This window comes from Diuraphis noxia, unplaced genomic scaffold (assembly GCF_037042655.1).
Source record: "Diuraphis noxia isolate RWA-SAM2 unplaced genomic scaffold, SU_Dnox_SAM2 contig0004, whole genome shotgun sequence".
Classification (NCBI taxonomy): Eukaryota; Metazoa; Arthropoda; class Insecta; order Hemiptera; family Aphididae; genus Diuraphis; species Diuraphis noxia.
In genome coordinates, this window is record NW_028301714.1 from 76,576,372 (window position 1) to 76,594,096 (window position 17,725).

Consider the following 17,725-nt stretch of genomic DNA (forward strand, 5'->3'; position numbering starts at 1 on the left):
GCTTGCCATTCGAGGTCATACAGATAATAACTCAAACATTAATCAATTATTAAAATTAAGATCAAGTGATTCATTGGAGTTGGATTCGTGACTTTTACACACAGCATATAAATGGACATCACATGAAGTACAAAATGAAATAGTAGGTTTACTGTCACAGTATGCACAAACAAACCTAATTCATCAAATAAAAGATTCAAAGTATTTTTCAATCATTATGGATGAAACAATGGACAATAATTGTCAAGAGCAAGTATCAGTGTGTTTTCGTATAGTAGATAACAATTTAAACATATCCGAACTGTTTTTGGGTTTTTTTAAAACTGAATCAACCGATTCCCTAACTTTATTCACCTTAGTATCTAATATTATAACAAAATTCAATCTAACATTATCAGACTGTCGTGGTCAGTGTTATGATGGTGCGGCAAATGTAAGCGGCCATATCAGTCGTCTCCAAAAAAGAATTTTAGATGTTGAAAAGCGTGCTGTATTTGTTCACTGTGTAGCACATACTTTAAACCTTGTAGTCCAAGATGGTATGAGTGTAGATAGATCTCGAGATTTTTTAGCAATGATAAGATCTAATATAGTGTTTGTACGCTGTTATCCCAAAAGACAAGCAATTTTCAATGCTCTACAAAGTGAACAAGAATTAAATTCTCAGTCATTTCGTCCATTCTGTCCAACCAGATGGTGTATGCGAGTAAGGTCTTTAAAAACATTATACTACAATTATGCCGTTTTAATAAAGTTTTTAGATAATATATCAAAAGAGAGGTCTGAAAATGGTGCCAAAGCAAGTGGTTTTCTCAAAAAATTGCTCAAATACGAATTTTAATTTAATACTAAAGTAATGATTAATATTTTTGAGAGGGTTGAACTTCTCAATGTAGAACTCCAAAAGATATCATTAAATTTCCATGAAGTAAAAATTAAAATTAAACACATAATTTCATCAACAAAGAGAAAGTGGTTTTGATGACTTCTGGCTGAAAATTTCAACCAAGGCAAGGGAACTGAATATTCAGGAGCCGAGTGATCAAAGACCTAACAAAAAACCAAAAAGATTTAGTGAACAAGATTCGTCTCCGCCGACCCTATCAGTTAATGACAAATTTAAACGTATATATTATGAAATAATAGATGTTACTGTATCAGCACTGAATGGAAGATTTCAACAAAATGTAGGTAATCGACCATTTCTGTTCATTAGAAAAATTTGTAATCGGTGAAGACGGACATAATATTACCGATGTCATTGAATTTTATGGAAGTGATTTTAACCGAGGTAAATTGATATTACATCGAGGTATGTTAAAGTTTACAAGATGCCGTAAATTTCATGAAATCTGATAATTTGTGTGATATGTTATCAGAATTTTCCAAACTCCTACAAATTGTCTTAACTATTCCAGTATCATCTTGCACTGCAGAAAGGTCTTTCTCAGCATTAAGGAGGTTGAAGACATTTTTGAGATCAACGATGACACAAAATCGTCTCAATGATATAGCTATTCTTCATGTTCATCGAAACGAAGATGTAGATATTGAAAAACTCGCTAATACTTTTATAAATAAAGCCAAAGTTCGTCAAAACACATTTGCATTGTAATGTAAAATGTTTTTATTTTAATTGTTTAAGCTAATAAATTTATAATATTATAATATGTGTTAGTGTGTTACTAAACACTTTTATTTTATTATAATGTACTCGGTATTCATTAAAAATTTTCTTATATTACATTGTAAATATGTTTTGTTACCAGTTTGTAGAAAATTTAGTATACGGAGTGAGGGGAAAAGCTCCTCACAAATACTTATTGACATCAGTGACACGTACAGGATTTTTTTGGGGGAGGGGGTACAACCCAATTCCCTCTCCCCCAATGCGTGCGTCACTGCTGTTTTACATTGGTAAGAGCACCAAATAGCTTTTTGAAAACCTGGCGCCTATGCCCATAACGGCCATAATCGATAATAATAAGATAGATAAATAATACTGTGGAGATCAGCGGGCGAGGTATAGCGAGTTTCCCCCGTGATATCTCCAACGTTGACGAAATGGCCCAGGCGCGCCGTATGTAGGTAGGAGGCGCTATTGCAGGCAGGGCCGCATTATACTAGGTGCAAATGGAGCATTTGCTCCAGGCGGCAAATTTTGAGGGGCGGCAAAATTTGCACTACCAGTCTAATAAATAATAAATTACAATATGTTAAAATATTTTTTTACTATGGATATTTTTAAAAATAATTTGTAAATTAAAATTGAAAATGATGCTAAATTATTTTTATTTCTCAATTTTGAATTCTACTTATAATGGAATCAAATGTGAATAATTGTCGTTACAATAATTATTGTCATTCGTCGACTATCCTAATTCTTAAATTAAGTATTGAAAATTGGATTCGAATATCGTACGGTAGATAAGATAACACATACATTAGAACGGAACCCGCATGTTGACGTTAAGTAACGTATATACGATGTCTTATCGATTTCGATTACAATAATTCATAGAAGTAGCCTATCGGCTATAACTTATATAGGTATAAGCATTGATTAAATATTATATAATTGTATTTTTGATCGAATATCTGCAATTTGTGTTTAATATCAAATCTCAATATCTGCAGTCGCTTTAGTTGTGTAGACGTGTAGTGTTTCATGCGCAGTTGACGAGTTCAAACCTTTAAAGTTTTAAACTAATATTTTATTAATGTGATTTGTCAGTCAGTTGTATAGTTACGAAGTGTCGAAGTAGTACTAGTAATAATGAAAAGAATAAGACTGAGTGGTTCGAAATATCAAAAAATAGCATTAGAAAAAAAGTTGAAAGAAGAAAAAGTTATTGCAAAAACGGCAAAATTAGATAGTGTTTTTAAAAAGGTAAATTTTTGAAATATTACATAAAATATGTCTTTGTATTACACTGTAACCGATAAGTAGGATTTTAGTAAGTACATAACTTGACGTTACGTAAAATCATGTTGGTATTTTATTTTATACAAATTATAAATCATATTCAAGTGTTCAAAACGACGAAGTTGTAGAAAAACTCAACAATTACGAACTTAATTCTAGTAGTCTATCTATTATTGATTCATTAACTGAAACTAATAATTTTGATGAACAAAAAAACAATGAAATTCCGTCTCCTAACTTAGAACTTATTACCAGCTCTTCAAAAAATGTATCCGTATCAAAACAATTTCCTGGGTCAGATCCAGCAGAATGGAATTTAGATTCTGATACAATTGACTATTTTTGATATAAATACTTAGATAATAAATAAATAAATACTTACATATTACTTCATGTTTTTTTATGGTTTTTTTGGTGGTGGTGGAGGGGGTGGTGGCTGGAGGAGCGGCAAAAAATGTTTGCTCCATGGCGGCATTGGGCCTTAATCCAGCCCTGATTGCAGGAAAAGAACAACGTCGAGTAAAAGAACAACGTTTATTATTCAAGCATACAATAACATGTTCGACGTAAGAGTTTACAAAGTTGCGCGATCGAGAGACAACGACGGTGGTCACGAGAATCGTTTTTTTAGTAGACACAAAAATGGCGGTGGTTCGCGAATGAACCAGACAACGAGGAAACTCTCGGTGGGTATGAAAGAGTGTTGTGAAAAGGACTGAAAGATGGCAGTAAGCCGGCCGCCGCCCGAGCAGGCGACCGGTTGTGCCGCCTAAAACATGGTGACCAACCGTCTACATGCTTACCGACCCCGGAGGGAAATTATGTGGTGGCGGTTCACCACATTACTCCCCCCCCCCCCCGACGAAGGTGAAAATGATGAAATTGTTTTCGGAGTCGATTGATGGTCGATGGACTGCATGGCGTACGAATGATCGGTGAGTGGATCGTTTCGTAGAATGAACGCCGGCTTGAGTCGATCCACAGAGATCCAGGACGTCCGGTTGCCCAGCTGTAGCTTGAAATCCTTGACTCGACGTTCCAACACAGCATATGGTCCTTCGTATCGTGGTTGAAGTGGCGCGTGTTGAGCGTCGACTCGGACAAACACATGACTGACTGTGTCGAGCTGCGTCGGTACAAAGATACGCCTAGACGAGTCGTGATTCATACCTGGTGTGGGCCGCAATAGAGCCATCGAATTTCTGAGCGCGGCGACGAGGTCCGGCGCTCTTGCCTCTTGTGGGGTTGCGTGAAATGGCTCGCCCGGTAATCGAAGAGTCGTCCCGTAAACCAACTCGGCAGGGGTCGCATCCACGTCGAGTTTGACAGTGTTCCGCAGAACGAGTAAGACGATCGGCAGGTGTTGCCGGACTCAAACTGCCGCACTTGATCGGTGGTAATGATGTCCGGAACCCCGAAGCGAGCGACCCAGTTCGTCACTAGCGTGGCGGCAACAGTATGCGCACACATGTTGTCTAATGGCCATGCCTCCGGCCAGCGCGTAAAACGGTCGATGCACGTTAGTATATATTTTGCGTTATTGGAAGTAGGTAACGGGCCGACGAGATCGAGATGGATATGTCCGAATCGACGATCCGGGGGCGCGAAAGGCGCGAGCGGTGACGTCGTGTGTCGATGTATTTTGGCTCGTTGGCATTGTTCGCAGGTTTTGACCCATTGACGAATTTCTCGATACATTCCCGGCCAAACAAAACGAGACTTGATGATTCGACAGGTGGCCGCGCCGCCTCCATGCGCTTGACGGTGCAACGAGTTGAACACGGCACGCCAGTGACACTGCGGAACGAACAGCCTCGACCTTTCGTGTGAAATGTCGAAATAAACGGGCCCGTTTGTCGTTTGCCGTGCCTCGAGCTCCAGCGAGGACTCCGAATTGCCCGAAATGATGTCCTGTAATTGCGCCTCGCTGGCTTGATCCACCGCCCACCGGTCGAGATCTGGCAAACCGTCTTCAAGCGCTGCTAATTCGAGGCGCGAGAGAGCGTCCAGTACTATGTTACGCTCGCCGCTGACGTGTTCGATTTCGTGGAAAAATTGTGATAAAAACGCGACGTGCCGGGCTTGTCGTTCGATGAGCTTCTCAGCCTTTTGCGAGAACATAAACAAAAGCGGCCGGTGATCCGTTCGTAGCGTCACGTGTCTGCCTTCGATCGCGTGCAAGAAGTGTCGAGTGGCGAGGTAGGCAGCGAGTAGCTCGTACCAGCTGTGCCGTGTCAACGAGCGCTTCGCGACACGCATAGAACGCCTCATGCGCCAATTCGGTCCATACAAGTGAGCCGTCATGTTTGGCACTGCCGCTGACTGTTTGTTATCTTTAACATTATATTAGCTTCTAAAAACTCTCTCCGTTTTCAAGCATATTTTTATAATAATATCACTGGGCTTATACAATCCTCCACGGTCCTTTTGACTAAGCAACTTCCGACTTCTATTTTAATTTATCTATTCTGTGGCTCTAGTCCATCATCGTGATCAGTAGATCATATATTACTGGATAGAGCCATTGCCTATCTCTCTGTGTTTGTGTTACAAAAATACAAAATCGTGTCATCATAATACGGATTACACTTTATTACTGCGCATGCGTAAACATTTTATCAATTGTTTTTATTTACATAACGGATAGTAGTGATAATATCGTATGATTAATTATTATGCAATTGTTTTATTTTATAATTTAATAATTGTATGCTTTTAATTTTTATATTAATATTTAATGCAATATACTACCTATATTAATATTATATAAAATGGATAAAATAAAAGTATATATAATAACAGAAATTCGTGTTTTAAATGTTTAAAATCTATGAATAATAATCCTGGTATGTCGTAACATAAGTGAGTAAAATAATTAGTAATAATTATATATTATATTATAATTTAATAATCTTTTATTATAAATAGTAATAATAATTTTTATGCATTTTGATCGTATACAATTGTTCCTAGATTTCCCAAAAATAAATTAATACGACAAGAATGGCTTAATACTTGTGGGTTTTGTGAACAAGACATTATAAATAATAGGAAAATTTGTTCTTTTCATTTTGAGTCAAATTGTTATATTGAGGGCCGTAAAACTTTAAAGCCAAATGCAGTGCCATCCAAATTTTCTAAACTACAAGTCACTTGTGATCATAAACAACATAATTAAATTAAATTTATTTATAAATATGAAAATAATTAGAAAAATATCTATATGTATTTATTCATGTATTAATTTTTTTATTATTTAAGGTAATGAAACAAAATCTAACACTGGATTAATCGAAGCTTCAACACCAACAGTTGATGACATTTCTGTTCTTTCAAATTAAACGCTTCTTACAAAATCTTCAAATGCTAAATTCAATATTTGAACCAATAATAAGTTTATATAACACATAAAATAATATATATTATTTTTCTCAAACATTTTTAAAATAATATTAATACATATTTTAGAAACACCAAAACGCAAACGAAGATTGTGTTATATAGGAGATGTAAAAACACCAGATTTTGATACGCCAAAAAGAGCTAAAGTGCATTTTAAAAAAGCTAAATACCAAGTTATGATTCAAAAACAAAAAATTAAACGCTTAAATGAAACTGTTAGAAGGCTTCGCAAAAAAATTGTTTCTATAGAATCTCTTTTAAATCATTTAAAAAAACAAAATTATATTACTGAAAATGCACATGGTGAAATATTGGTAAGCTATCAAACTCTATGTTTTTTTTTAATCTGTGGATTGGTTTGCAGCTATCATCCATTATTCTCTATTATTATTCATCTTCTAACTATATTATTTCCATAAACCTTGTGCTAGGGTTGACTTAGTATAAGGTCTATGATTATTCCATAATAAATTTCCTTATGTAATTCTTTCCAATATATCTACATTGGTTACTCTATCCACACCATTATTCATAATCTTATAATTTAATCTGTTTGTGCATTTTTATGTTAAATTATAAACACTTTATATTAATCTTTGTGGAATATTGGTATACAATTAATTAAACAAATTAATCTGTTTGTGTTGTAATTATTGTGTATTTCTATTTTAAATTATAAACATTTTATGTTAATCTTTGTGTAACTTTTATGTGTAGTATTATTATACCTACTTTTTTTCCTGATTCTTCTGGTGAAAAGACAGATTTATTGATTTTAAGTGTTCTATAAAGTGGGCTAATTATATAATTTAATAATTTAATAAAATTACTTTCTAATTCAAATAACTTATAAGAAATTAATATTTTATAATACATTAAAATTTTTACAGAGAACTACTTCAGAATCTATAAAAGAAACTATAAATAGAAGCCTTAAATTGAAAAATGCTAAATTTTCTCCAGCAATAAGGTCATTTGCTCTTACATTACAATTTTATTCTAGCAAAGCGTACACATTTGTTCGAAAACATTTTAATAATTTACTCCCCCATCCTTCAACTTTAAAAAAGTGGTATTGTGTAATTAAAGGTGAACCAGGATTCACCGAAGAATCGTTTACAGCCCTTAAAGCAAGACAAAATCAGTTATCTGACCAGGTCATCATAAATATTTCTATAGATGAAATGGCTATAAGAAAGCAAATTTCTTTTTTAAATGGAAGGTTTTATGGTGGTGTTGATTTAGGTACAGGAAATGAAAATGATAGTGATTGTACTCAGGAAGCTACGAATGCATTGGTATTTTTAGCAGTTTGTATTAATGGCCACTGGAAAATTCCATTGGGGTACTTTTTAATTCACAGTTTTTCTGGTTCTGAACGTGCCAGTTTACTGATAAAATGTTTGGAACTGTTAGTAGAAACAGGAGTAAAATGTTATTCTATAACATTTGATGGTGCTGCTTCAAATATATCAATGTGTACCTCTTAGGTGCAAATTTTGAATATACATCTGCAAATTTTAAACCTTGGATTGAATATCCTGGCAGTCAAAATAAAATTTTTATATTTTGGGATGCTTGTCACATGATTAAATTAGTACGGAATACACTAGGCGACAAAAATATATTAATTAATAAATATAATGAACCAATAAAATGGAGTTGTATTGAAGATCTACATAGAATTCAGGAAAGTAAAGGTTTACATGCAGCAAACAAATTGAAATAACCACACATTCAATATTATGAAAATAAAATGAATGTCCGTCTGTGTGTGCAAACGTTGAGTGCAAGTGTTAGTTCAAGTTTATTTTTTTGTGAGCAATTAAATTTAATAAATGAAGTTAAGGCTACAGCAGAATTTTGTCAAATATTTAATGATGCATTTGACTTACTTAATTGTCGTAATAAATATGTTAAAGTTGAATATAATTGTCCAATTAATGATGACAATATTGAAAAAATTGAAAAATTCTTAGAAACATTCAAGACTTATGTAGAAGGGTTACGTTATGGACCAACAAATAATGATGCTAATGGAGAGCAACTTATTAAAAGTAAACGACAAGTAGGTTTTATTGGTTTAATCATATGTTTGACAAATTTAATTAATACATACAAGGTAGTTAAAGAAGAAAAAATGACCTATTTATTAAGTTATAAACTTAGTCAAGACCACTTGGAAGTCTTTTTTAGTGCATTGAGAAGTCGTGGTGGTTTTAATAATAATCCCAATGCAATTCAATTTAGATCTGCCTACAAAAGACTTATTGTTAGACATGAAGTAAATGGTTCAATCTATGGAAATTGTACTCAGTTGGACAGTTCTAGTATATTATTTGTTAGTGCAAAGAAACGGCAAGATGCTGATGCTATTATGAACAATGATAATGAATAATGATATAGATAATGAATCTGATTTATTTGAAGAATTTGAACATGATTATGATTATAGAATGCCAGAATTAGAGGAATATGTTACAGACGTGGTGAAATATACTAGTGGGTTTATTGTACGGAAAATTAAGAAGAATAAAAAATTGTGTAATGTATGTGATTCAATGTTAACAGTAGAAAATAATGAAAATGCATCAAGATTACTTAAGTTAAAAACTAGAGGGAAATTGATTACTCCAACAACTGATGTACATAAGATATGTTTAACTACAGAATATATAATAAGAATGAATTTAAATATATTATTAACACATAAAAATATTAAACAAATATTAATTGTAAAAACAATGAATGGAATTTGTCATGATTCTACAATATTCAACTCGCAGTTAATGAAAACCCATATTTTAAATCAAGATCCTCTGGACAATCACCGCAGTCAATTATTAAATATAATAATGCATTTTTATATAACACTTAGAATGCACCATTATGCAAAGATGCATACATTATCAAATACGGGCAAAAATTTCAGAAGAAATTTGACAAAATTAATTTTGTTTAAAAATCAATAGGTTAAATAATGTAAATAAATACATTTTACGGAACAAATCTAGTTTAGCACCCCTTCGAATTTTCGATTTCTTTTTTTGAAACCTATGTATTTTGACGAGTTTAGAACGATGGTGTAAAAATAAATTTTCGGAAATGATTAGTTTTGAAGTTATAGACTTGCGAAATTCACGATTTTCGATTCTATATACTCATGCGCGCAATGTTAAATGTACCTATTTAATAAAATAAAATAAAACGATTTATCACTAAAAATAAAAAATCATTATGGTTACAAATTATTTTATAATATTGTTAGATTAAGAATATATTTTATTAAATCATTATTTTAACGTTTTTATAATGTGGGCAGTGATGCCTTGCTAGCGGCACTCGTCGCTGTGTTCCACAAATCGAAAATATTCCTCGACTTGCTATGCAACACCACCTCAAGTAGGTCACAGCGTAAGTTATGTTTTATTTATTTTTGCACTATCGTTCTAAATTCGTTGAAATACCTATGTTTCCAAAAAAAAAATAATTTGTTATAAGAGCGTTAAAATAGAGCGTTGTGTATGAGTAAATCGTGAACTTCGCAAGTCTATAACTTCAAAACTAATCATTTCCGAAAATTTATTTTTGCATCGTCGTTCTTAACTCGTCGAACTTCATAGGTTTCAAAAACAAAAATACCCATTTTATATTGTAAATTATTATAAAATAATAATTATTAAATTATAAAATAAAACATTTACATAATAATTAATCATACGATATTATCACTACTATGATAGTAGTGATAATATCGTATTTATCAAATAATTTAGCTATTGTACTATTATTTGCTTTTTCTAAAACTTCGCAATTAAATAAAAGAGTTTTACCGGGACATCCAATTTCTATAAAGTGCCGATTATGACATTGGCGACATATCGGCCATCTACGTCTGTAGTCTCATCTATACTCACCCACAATTTTTTATTCTCCAAGTAAGTTCTAATATAATTAATTGTATGATTGTAAGTATTGCCTACATAGTTCTTTCGAATTGTGGATTCGTCTGGAATATGTTGGCCAGTATACTTTGAAAGGAAATTGCGGAAATTTTCATTTTTCAGTTTAAAAAGAGGAATGTTAGCAGATACCATTGCAGTACAAAGATACAAAGAATGGTATTAAATAATGTCTGAACAATTGCACTTTTTCTATTTTTTTGAATTTCTAGTGCACGTAAATGTTTATCTCTACTCACATGTTGTGTCACAGTAAATTTTTTTTCGGTTGCTACTCTGACCTCACAAATCTTACAAAATAGAACGCTTCTATCGGTAGAAAAAAATTCTTCCCCATATTGTTGAACGTAGGACCGCAAACGAGAAACATCTGAAGGTTTGGCCTTAGGCATTTTCAAAAACTTCGTGGAATAAACAAAACTAAACTAAATACATCTGCGAAAATCACTCAAAAACGTTTTAGGGCCGCGCCACACTAGAGCGGTTTTGACGCGCGTCAAAAACGCGAGATGAAAACGCATATTATGTAATGGAGTGCGTCAGACTAGCGCGATTTTACCGCGCTTTACCGCGTGATACCGCTGCATGTCACGGTTTTGCGTTTTCGCCGCGTCAACCGCTTGTCTACTGCTACTAATCAAACACATTATTTTCATTGACACGCGACACACTTCGGCGGTTACGACGCGCGGTTCCATTTCATTCAAATTTTTAATTTCATTCACATTTTTAAAGTTTAAAGTTTTTAAAAAAAAATTTCAACATGATTGACATCGAGTTGCTTATTCACGAAATTGAAAAAGAAGAATGCCTGTGGAAAACTAGCAATAAAGATTACATGGATAAACATAGCAAACAAAAATCGTGGATCAATGTAGCCAGTGTTATATTCAGTACTTAGAGCACATTTTCAGAGAAGGAACAGGAAGCTCGTGGTGAGTTTTTTTTTTAATTTATACATTAATTAATAATTAATAAAATAGCTAAATAATATTACGGGGTTAACATATAATTTTATTTTTACTCATAAATTTGTATCCTACTTTATGAAGTAATAACCTAAAGTTATAAAATATTAGGAATGCATTCCTACTATTCTAATTATTCAAGTATCGGAATACATATTAATAATATTCATAATAAAACTTATACTATAACTTTATAACTTACAAGTTATCTTCTATGATATTTATGTGCAACTATTAAAAATACAGTATAGACAAAACAAATATGTATGTATACATAATAATATATACCTATTCTAGAATAGACATTTTACAAGGTACACAAGAAATAATAATTTTATTTGTATACAATATTGTAATTTAGAATTGATTTTAATATCAAATATTAATATAAAATACCTATATAAATAGTTTCAAAATTAAAAGTTTAAAATAGATTTGTTATTATTATTACTGCTACTCAAATGTAATATAAAGTTAACTTAATGATTATTATAGGTATATTTGTTCACACAATTGAAAAATTGCTATACAAAACGATATTGGAAAGGTACTGAACTTCTATGCCTTGTTGACGAGCTCCTGAATTTCTATTTGAATTTCTATTTTGAAAATCTTCCAAATTATTTGAAAGAGTGTCTTCAAATTTATACCCATCCCTACGTTTGACATAATTGTGTAAAATGCAGCACGCTTTTACCACATCGTCCGCAAAATTAGGTTCAACTAATATAGCACTATGTAAAACCCTCCATTTGTTTGCCAATATACCAAACGCACATTCAACTCTCTGGATAGGCGGTAGTTAAATATTTTTCGTTTTAATGTAAGACCTCGCCCAGGGTATGGCCTCAAAAGATTTCTATGTTAGCCAAATGCTTCATCCCCAATAATGACGTAAGTCTGTGGACTGTTGTTTGTGTTAGGTAAGCAAGTAGATGCTGGTAAATTCAACTGTTCAGAGTAAAGTTTTTTTCCAAATGGACACTCTTTGAAAATTGTCGAGTCGCTGTCTTTACCATATGCACCAACGTCAATAGCAATAAAACAATAATCAGCGTCCACTACAGCCATTAGCACAATGGAAAAATATTTTTTGTAGTTAAAAAATAGTGACCCTGTATTATTTGGATTAACACAATGGATATGCTTCCCGTCGACTGCTCCAATGCAGTTTGGGAAGTTGGTTTTTAAATAAAATTTGTTGGCTATATCTAGCCATTGGTTGGGGTCAGGTTCTGGCATTTCTTGGGGTTGTAAGGTCTCCCATAAAGATTGGCACGTTTCTCGAAGTATACTTCTTATAGTACTTCGTCCAAGTAAAAATTCGAACTGCAGTGCTATAAAATTTGTTCCGGTTGACAAATACCTGTAATTGTATAATATAAACCAATTTAATTATTATTGGACACTGACAAAATAAGGCCGATATAATATTATTTTTCTATAATTATGATTTTATAAATAGATATTAAATATGATCACGTTATTTCTATTGATAATTAATAATTATATTTATACCGTACGGCGTTTCAATAATAATAATAATAATAATAAACGTGTGGTCTGTATTATAACGTATGCACTATAATAATATATTATATATTATATACAGAGGGTGTCCCACAGAGATTTGACATTTTAGATTCTGAGCGGAGCGAAGAATGTATTGATTTAACTATGTTTTGTGTTTGGTGTAACTCTAAAACTAATCACCGTAGAAACATGAAATTTTCACAGAATGTTTATACAGGCATTTTATATACATGATACAATTTTCAAAAAATTTCAAATCTTTTCAAGTTATTTATAGACATTTGAAATTGAGTTAGAAATTCATAAAAATTTTTCTTTTTAAATCTAAGGTTTGAAAATTCTATACAAGATTCTCTATGAGTTTTTCTACTTTTATCAAAAAAAAATTTCTACTGGAAAGTCAAATTAAATTTTTATGAGCATTTGAATTACAATATTAGATATTCACTCAATTTCTGTTGTACCGATATTCTTATTTAGTTGTTATATAAAAACTAATAATTGTAGAAACTTGAAATTTACACCAAATATTTATTTCATCAATTTCTATACTTGATAAAATTTTCAAAATATTTCAACAATTTTGGAGTTATTTATAGACTTTGAAATTTTCCGTTTTTTTAGTTTTTTATTCTATAAATGTCAATAAAATTTTATTCATTGGGTCAAAAAACTTGAAAATTTAATACAAGGTTCTCCATAAGTTAATATAATAGCAGATAGAAAATATCAAAATTATATAGACACGATTTTTTTTTATAACCATTTAAAGTTCAAATTTTGAAGAAATTTGTTGAATTGAAAATTTACAAATTCTTTAGTTGTTAAAAATGTATAAAATGTTTAACTTTTATAGCTAAGGACTGAAAATTTGAAATAAGGTTCCACGTAACATAATGAATCTAATTTGATTAATTTGGAATTTATTTTATCGGTACCTAAATTTTTTTTAAAAATAATATAATTAATATATTTATTTAAATTTTAAACAATATATTGTATAAAGTATCCAAGACTGAAAACTCGTCTCTGATCAGAATCGTTTTTCGTATACAATGATATTATATCATTGAATTCAAATTTAATACCATCCATTACTGCAGTAACCTACTTGTAAATCACTGTACAGCAGAGCGACATCCACTTATACTTACCCGCTTTTTTTTTTTTACATAATCCATCTAATAATCCATTAGGAATTAATAGTAATTTTGATAAAATTACTTTTTCACCTTATTTTTTATTTAAAGATTTAATTGGATTAATTATATTTGTATGAATATTCTTTATTTTAACTTTAATTTCCCCTTATTTATTAAATGATCATAATAACTTTATTATAGCAAATTCAATAATTACACCAAATCATATTCAACTAGAATGATTTTTTTTGTTTTCTTACTCAATTTTACAAGCAATTCCTAATAAATTAGGTGGAGTTATTGCTTTAATATTATCAATTTTAATTTTATTAATTTTACCTATACTAAATACTAAAATTTTTTTAAGAAACTAATTTTATTTTGAATTTTTATTTTAACATTTTTATATTAACTTGAATTGGTATACAACCAGTTGAATATCCTTTCATTTCAACAGGTCAAGTATTTACAATAATTTATTTTTCATATTTTTTTTTTTTTTTTTTGAGATAAATTATTAATTTAATAAAATTAGTTAATTTATTTATTTAAAATATTTATTTTGAAAATAAAAAAAAGAACTAATTCTATTAACTTAATACTAAAATTAATGATATAAGTTAAATAATTTTAAACTAAAATTAAATACAAATAAAAATAATGACAAAATCAACTTTCAAATTAAATATATTAATTTATCGTAACGAAAACGTGGCAAAAACCCACGTAATCAAATAACTAAAAACATAAATAATAAAATATAAATATTAAAAAAAATTGTATTTATTATTAAACCAAAAAATATTTCACATAATAATATTCCTATAAATATAATTCTTATATATTCAGATATAAAAATAAAAATAAATTATAATCTTCTAAACTCAATATTAAAACCCGAAACTAATTCTAATTCTCCTTCAGATAAATCAAAAGGAAAACGATTTATTTCTGCTAAAAATCTAATTAATAATAAATCCTCTTACTGTATCGTAGACTCATACACAATTCATTTTTCTATGAAAATACATATTATATTTATACTTCTTACTTTTTAGTTGATGAAATAAAAAAAAAAGCGTGTAAGTCGTGTATGTCGCTCATCTGCTGTACAGTAGGTTACAAGTGGGTTACTGTAATGGATGGAATTAAATTTGAATCCAATGATATTATATCATTGTATACGAAAAACGATTCTGAGCGAAGACGGTTTATCTGTCTAGGATATATTATAGATTATTAAAAATTTTCAAATCTTAGTTTTAAAAAGAAATTTTTTTATGAATTTCTAGTTTGAAATAATTTCTGTATTTTCGAGATTTTTACATAATATGTTGTCAAAACTCAAACTTTGAATGCTTAAAAAAAAAATTGTAACTATGTATTCCTTTTATTTTGCAACTGCTATTGTAAAAATATGTTAGGAGCCTTGTATTAAATTTTCAAATCTTAGAATTAAAAAGGAAAACTTTTATGAATTTCTATCTAAGATAATTTGAATATTGCCGTAATTTTGACGTATTTAGTCAAAATTTGAACTTTAAATGCTTATAAAAAAAAATTGTAACTATATATTTCTTTTATTTTTCAATTGCTATTGTAAAAATTTATAATGAGCCTTGTATTAAATTTTCAAATCTTAGATATAAAAGGAAAATTTTTTATGAATTTCTAGCACAAAATAATTTACGAATTTTCGTGATTTTTACATAATATGTTGTAAAAATTCAAACTTTGAATGCTTATAAAAAAAAATTGTGACTATGTATTTCTTTTATTTTTCAACTTCTATTGTAAAAATATGTTAGGAGCCTTGTATTAAATTTTCAAATCTTAGAATTAAAAAGAAAAACTTTTATGAATTTCTATCTAAGATAATTTGAACATTGCCGTAATTTTTACGTATTTAGTCAAAATTTGAACTTTAAATGCTTATAAAAAAAAATTGTGCCTACGAATTTTTAATATTTTTTAACTTCTATTGTTACAATGTGTTAGAAGCCTTGTTATAAATTTTCAAGCTTTTCTACCGAACAAATAAATTTTTATCGATATTTATAGAAAAAAAAAACTAATAAAGTTGAAAAATTAAAATGTCAGTAAACAGCTCAAAACAAATCTAAATATTTTGAAAATTTTATCAAATATATATAACACGCCTATATAAACATTCAGTAAAAATTTCAAGTATTTGTGGTAATTTGTTTTAGAGTTACACCAAAATAAGGAAATCGCTAAAAGTGAAAATCCAATGTTGTAAAAATTTAAATTTCAAATGCTCATAAAAATTTAATTTGAATTTCAGGTAGAATTTTTATTTATGATAAAGATTGAAAAACTTGTAAGGAATCTTGTATTAAATTTTTAAATCTTAGATTTAAAAAGAAAATTTTTTATGAATTTCTAGCTTAAAATAATTTGTGAATTTTCGTGATTTTTACGTATTTTGTCAAAATTCAAACTTTGGATGCTTGTAAAAAAAAATTGTGACTATGAATTTCTTTTATTTTTCAACTGCTGTTGTAACAATATGTTAAGAGCCTTGTATTAAATTTTCAAGCTTTTCTGCCTAACAAATAAATTTTTATCGATATTAATTAAAAAAAAACTAATAATGATCGAAAATTTCAAATGCCTATGAATAGTTCAACTTAAGTCGAAAATTTTTGAAAATTGGTGGATAGAATATACTTATATAAACATTCGGTGAAAATTTCATGTATCTATGGTCGTTTGTTTTAAAGTTACATCAAAAACCAAAATCGATTTTGTTGAAAAATGAGTGTGCATAAAATTTCCCGTTTTTCCCTTAATTTTTAGTTTGTTTTTCTCGATTATTTAGAAAAGTATTAAGCATTTTTTACTTTTGACCCCCCAAAGTACCAACTAGATTCACTTTCTAATCGAACGAGGTACTAAAGTCAAAAATCGAAGCATTTTTACTGCCCCAAAACGAGATGACAGACACAAAAAAAAAAAAAAAAAAAAAAAAACACATCATGGTAAAATCAATACATTCATCACTCCGCTCAGAATCTAAAAGTGGAAAAACATTAGAGATAATTATGCTCGAGATATTAATCAACAAAAAAATACCATTAGTGGCAGTGCATCAAAGTTCTCTAGAAAATACGCGTATGCAGATGTCCTTACTTTTTTACAACCAGTTTTTAAAAAAAGACTGTAAGTACAATATAATTCTATTTTTTTTTTTTTTTTTTTTTTTGAGATAAACAATTAACTTTTAATTGACATAATGATTAAATTTCTAGAACAACAGGCAATATTTCTACACCGTCGACTATCATTGGGACATTCCAGACAGACAATGCTTCTAATGTTTCAGAAGAAGATAGCTTTGTACAAATAAATGATTCACTGGACAATATTATTACAACTACTCCTGAGCATATAAGTACTGCTGAGCCTACAAGTTCCTCCGAGCCTAAAAATAAAAAACCAAAAGTAACAACATTTCAGCAAAGTTTGCTAGAAGTTATGAAAAATCCTCCAATGATCAAAAGTAATAATGATGAATTTGATCCGGATAAAGCATTTTTATTATCATTCCTACCAGATTTCAAAAAAATGAACGATAGTCAAAAATTAGATTTTAAGATTTTATTCATGCAATCAGTAAGACAAATTTTAAATCCTTCCAGCGATCATTCACAATATTCAAACATACAACAGTTCAACTACCCTAACAACTTTTGTTCTCTTAACTCTCATACTCTTTACTAAACCAATTTCCGGTACAAAGTTTTCATCCAAGTGTTACTCAAACTGTAC

The 17,725-nt window shown here is 30.1% G+C and overlaps 1 protein-coding gene across 1 annotated transcript; it reads left to right on the forward strand.

Annotated features, from left to right (window-relative positions):
* Window positions 1–217: 217 nt before the first annotated feature.
* LOC149056484 (uncharacterized) lies at window positions 218–3,272 on the forward strand. Its single transcript, XM_089227089.1, has 5 exons — window positions 218–711; window positions 968–1,125; window positions 1,217–1,312; window positions 1,380–1,611; window positions 3,032–3,272. The coding sequence occupies exons 1-5, from the start codon at window positions 218–220 to the stop codon at window positions 3,270–3,272; spliced, it is 1,221 nt and encodes a 406-aa protein (XP_089083215.1).
* Window positions 3,273–17,725: the final 14,453 nt, after the last annotated feature.

Coding starts and splice junctions, on each gene's coding strand:
- LOC149056484 (XM_089227089.1), top strand. CDS start 218: ATGGATGAAACAATGGACAATAATTGTCAAGAGCAAGTATCAGTGTGT. Junction 712..967: donor AGATGGTGTATGCGAGTAAG/GTCTTTAAAAAC, acceptor TCATCAACAAAG/AGAAAGTGGTTTTGATGACT. Junction 1,126..1,216: donor AGTTAATGACAAATTTAAAC/GTATATATTATG, acceptor TCTGTTCATTAG/AAAAATTTGTAATCGGTGAA.